Here is a 4,828-nt window from a genome sequence, read left to right on the forward strand (position 1 = left end):
GACTTTTGCAAAAACCGCTCTGGACGAGGTCGTTTACAGCGACTTTTGGGATTGTGGCTATTTATTGGGCAAAAATATCAGAATAAATTGTTGGTTGCAAACCAAAATTTCGCAGGCGCACGCCCAAAGCACGCCTTTGTCGGTTGCCGGTGGTTCGTCACTCCACTCCGGTGTGTACTGGTAGGTCCTCGACGGGAGAACTTTACCCATGTGAAGCACGGCTATGGTAAGTCATTTCCATGTCGAGGGTAGCTGCACACACAACGCATCGAACGCTGTACACATGCCCCTCCCGCGCGACCTCCTACTTGTACTGAACCCTAGGCTCTGTGTATTGTAAACTGATTTCAGGTTAGCTAGGCGTTGATCTTATGGGTTGCGCATGCCTAGAGTTAGTAGTGATGACTGCACGACTCCTTCGGGAAGGAGAAGGTCACACCGACGCTCAAGGTTGAAACACATAGCATTGTCGGTCGGTTTGACCTTTACCGGTGCGCCATTAGCGTGGCAGTCTATATTTCCAAGCCGCCGACTTACGACTGACTTGCGTAGATACATACAGTAGTTCTCATGCGCTATATCTACTCTACGTCGTTTCGCCACTCGCCGCCTGAACATTTGGCCACCACAGCCACTACGTGACAACAATTTTCTGCGCTCCGCTATCATAGAGCTGAAAATGGACAATGAATTTTAGGGCGCATCATTGGTTGATTTTTCTCTGTTATTAACCAATGTCAGTGAAGGCAAAAAGTCGCTGATATTTCAGCGGCTTGTGGAAAAAGCCAAAAACCGCTGACCACAAAAGTCGCTCCGAACACGCTAAGTCAGTAGCAACACAAGGTCCGAGGTTCGGTTACTTTAGGTTACATCCGCAACAGTGGACTGTGGCTAACGTTATCAGGGAATATTACTCCGTGTTTGACATTCCCGTCGTACAGAATTACTACAAGTATTCACATTCAACTCCCAACGCATTCAACCTTGGACGTTATACGTACTAGTATACAAGACGAATATACAAATGCACACAATTTGTTAAGCGATGTGGTCTGTGTCGTTCAGAATGTTTGGGAAATGGTCGACCGTTGTACTAGTAACGTTAGCTTACTAGTACTAGTACAGTGTACTATGTAGTAATGTCATTTTGCCCATGGAAATATTGACGAATAATTCCCTCATTAAAACAGTTCCACATTTGTTTTGACCCGAAATACTGTTTCAAGAGGGAATTATTACATCCGGATACACCATTTCTCCAGTAGACCTGTAACCTGGGACTCCGTCCTACCCCCGGTGAGTACATACGATGCTAAATCTCCGGGGTTAACTGCATCGCTAGTGGTTAGCTATCGCTAACCACTGAGATGCACTTAACCCCTAGTAAGAGGTGAGGTGGTATGAGCATACAAAGTTCCATATCAATCTCATTGAAACAGTATTTCGGGTCAAAACAACAGTGGAATTGTTTCAATGAGGGAATTGTACCACGATCACGGGTAATCGCCAATATGTGAGTAACGTTATATCAGCAAACCTTCGCCAAAATGTGAGCGCACTTAACAAAGATCATCGCACTTAACAAATATCGATCAAACATTTGACACTTTGAAATTTAACTTACTCACGTATACTAGTCAAATCGATTCCAGTCGAATGCCATACTACCGGTAGTGTAACAGCATTTACCGTCTATGCCAATCAAATCACATCGTGTCGGGTTTCTGCCAATCCAAACGATTGATACATGAAATGGATCAGAATGCAGACTCACAAGTTCCAAACTTGGGTGAAATGCACAATAGTATGGCGGTGGAGCTTACGATGCGACATGTATGTTTTAGAGTGTTGTGACAACCGCAGGATAACGTTATTGCAGGGATCCAAGCAGTTATAAACTACTTCGAAGTACTTCGAAGGAAGTTACTAGTACTATTAATTGTAGTACATGATGTAGTATTGATGTGAACAAAGTTATTCCACATCGGTTTAATCCCTAGAATATCTAATACTTCGAAGTACTAGTATTGTATTGGATGCAGTACTCTGGGGTAGTACAATCAATATTCTAGTATATTCCAATCCTCACGCTGATGGGTGTTCACAGCACGAGCAATATGACACTTCAACGAACATGCCCACACAGGCACGCACATTTTCACTCACATTATTACTAGTACAACGTTTAACATTGGGGCTTCGTTGTGGTGGGGGTAGGGGCCGTGGTCAAAGCAGGGGTCGTGGTAGGGATCGCAGTAGTCGGGATCGCGGTAGTAGGGGTCGCGGTAGTAGGGGCCGTGCCATTAAACACGGCCACTTGCTTAGCGAATTGCCACAACCCGTAGTAGATTTCGTCTCCGCGTTGGGGGATCTCCGAGAACGGCACGACAAAGTCCTTGGCGGTCATTTCAATTGTCAGCGTGGGCTTGCCGTACGTGCGGTAGTGGTAGTCATCGAACGCCCCGTACGCCAGGTACAGCTTGCCACTGGGCTCGGCCACGTACAAGGTTTTGCCAGTCACGTTGTTCATCACAACGGCCATGGCGTTGCCGAGGACGGCGAACTTTTCGTCTTCGCCCCCGCCGATGGGGTCGTGCGTGTCACCGTAGGGGTACATGATCAACCCCGCGTACGAATGCACGTCGACAAAGCCGAGGATTTCGCCCTGCTTGGACTTGCCAAAGATATCGATGCCCTTGGCCTCGGGCTCGCTGAACGGGAACGGCCCGGGGTAGTTTTGGTCGACCGGCTTGGGGGGCTTGGGGTTGACGAACTTGCTGATAAAGTTGCGGTTCAAGTCGACTTGGTTGGCGTTCTTGCGCTGGTACCGCTTCCCGGGGGTCCACGAGATGTCGTACCCGTCCACGTTGACCACGGGGACGTAGTACAAATTGTACAAGTCCGTCGGGCCTGGCTTGCCGTTGGCAATGTCGTCCAAGTAGCGAGAGAACGCCCATAGCGTGGACGCCCCCGTCGTCCATTCGCGGGCGTGGATGAGCGATTCAAAGTACAGCGAATGCGTTTGCTCCTTGGGGCTCAGCTTGTACCCGTAGATGGGCTGCTTGCGCACCGACTCTGCGATTTGAAACTTGGTGAAGATCTTGGCGTTTTGCTGCACGAGCACATCAAGGTACTCGTAGATTTGAGACGTTGTGCGGAAACACCCGTGGAACTTGCTCGCTTGGTAGTTGCCAGGCTTGAGCAGCGGAAGGTACCCGCCGTTGGATTCGTGGCACTTACGGTTTACGTCGCCATCGTCTTGGATGGCTTGGAGTTGCTCGGGGGTGCGGATCTTGCCGTCATTGATTTCTTCGTTGGTCAACGTCAAGGAAGCGGTGACGGCGGAAGTAGCCAGCACGGCAAACAGCGCGACGAACGATACTTTCATCGGGACAACGTGGAATTCAAAAGTGAGCACTTTGGGTGTACTAGTATAAAATAGTAGGTACCTATCAAATGATTTCGGAAAAGCAGCCACAGGACATTTGATTCACATCCCATCGAGTGCTAATCTAATGGTATGTTGGTGTGGGTGGCCGCAATGTTTGGCGGCCACAACCTTTCGTTTGATAGGGTTTGGACATGTTTACGAATCGTGAGGAACGAACAACATGGCTCATAGGAACTTGCATGTAGATATTTCAGATATGAGCCCAAACTGCTGTTTGTGGGTGCCCAGGTGCTCCAGTACTAATACTAGTAGTACGTAAGTAATTACTACTAGTACGTAGTATTAATAACTGTCAGTACTACTACTACAGTACTGTATCCTGATCTGTAGGTTTTCGATTCAATTCTTGTGGACTGCTTGACTACAGTACCGGTATCACTCATTGGTTGTCAACTCTGCCATGTGATGATTGGCCATATGAGTGGAATGATTAAGTTCAAAGTAAGACTTAAAATGATGGATGATGGGTGATTAACAACCAAGAGATTTTTCGTCCAGGGCTGCTCAAAACATGCCGAATTCAACCGCGGATTCAGATGTTTTGAAAACCAAATGTGATAATAAAATAAACATGCTTGTATTAAACATACAAATCGCAAGTTAAATAAATATGTGGATATAATGGAAATCAATTATTGTGAATGCGAGAACCCCAGGGCAATACTAATTCCTGGTGTAGATATTATGTGCGATACGGTAAGTAATGTAATCTTGTTTAACAGTACGGTAACAGTACGACTGGTTAATTGAGTTTGGATTATCATTTTTAAGACATTCCTCGCGAGGGCCAACACTAGAACCACATGTTATGGAACCGCTTCGCCACTTGTAACGCGCCTGCTCGACCAGGGGCGGTGTGTAATCTTCGGTTTTTACTTCGCTCAACGCTTCATACCTCGTGCTTCGACCGATCTTCTTCGAAGTTCGGTCCTCGTCTTCGTACGCAGCCCTTGTTATCCGGATTCCCCAGGGGAGGGACGGATAAATCCTTGCGGAAATAATCCGGGGAATCCGGGGATCGAACCCACGACCTTTGAGTTAAGAAACCGATGCTCTACCACCTGAGCTATTCCCCCCCCTGTAACAGTACGACTGGTATACAGTACCTGTAGTGTAAAAAAGGTTTGACTTTGTGAGAACATTTGTAGTGAGTGATACATTTACAAGCATAGCCATCGCATTCGCGCAACTCGATTCAGAACCAAGAGATCTGCGAAATCCCCACGAGGTCAAGAGACCTACTAGTACAGTACTAGTACCTTGTAATATGGGGAAGAGCACTCCGGAGTACTTCCTATCATGCTCGATGGACAAAGTCTGGGACAGCTCGAATTCCACTATCACCATTGAGTTCTGGTTCTCTTTTAACTGTAAAGG

The 4,828-nt window shown here is 47.1% G+C and overlaps 1 protein-coding gene and 1 pseudogene across 2 annotated transcripts; both read right to left on the reverse strand.

Annotated features, from left to right (window-relative positions):
• Positions 1–2,118: 2,118 nt before the first annotated feature.
• On the reverse strand, positions 2,119–3,388 carry H257_14310 (hypothetical protein; the record flags this gene model as incomplete). Its single annotated transcript, XM_009842077.1, has 1 exon — positions 2,119–3,388. The coding sequence occupies one exon, from the start codon at positions 3,386–3,388 to the stop codon at positions 2,186–2,188; it is 1,203 nt and encodes a 400-aa protein (XP_009840379.1). The 3' UTR covers positions 2,119–2,185.
• Positions 3,389–4,454: 1,066 nt separating this feature from the next.
• H257_14311 lies at positions 4,455–4,527 on the reverse strand (annotated as a pseudogene). The gene has a single exon. The product of its transcript is annotated as a tRNA-OTHER (tRNA).
• Between the last annotated feature and the right edge of the window lie 301 nt (positions 4,528–4,828).

This window comes from Aphanomyces astaci, assembly GCF_000520075.1.
Source record: "Aphanomyces astaci strain APO3 unplaced genomic scaffold supercont1.56, whole genome shotgun sequence".
In the NCBI taxonomy this organism is placed as follows: domain Eukaryota; phylum Oomycota; class Saprolegniomycetes; order Saprolegniales; family Verrucalvaceae; genus Aphanomyces; species Aphanomyces astaci.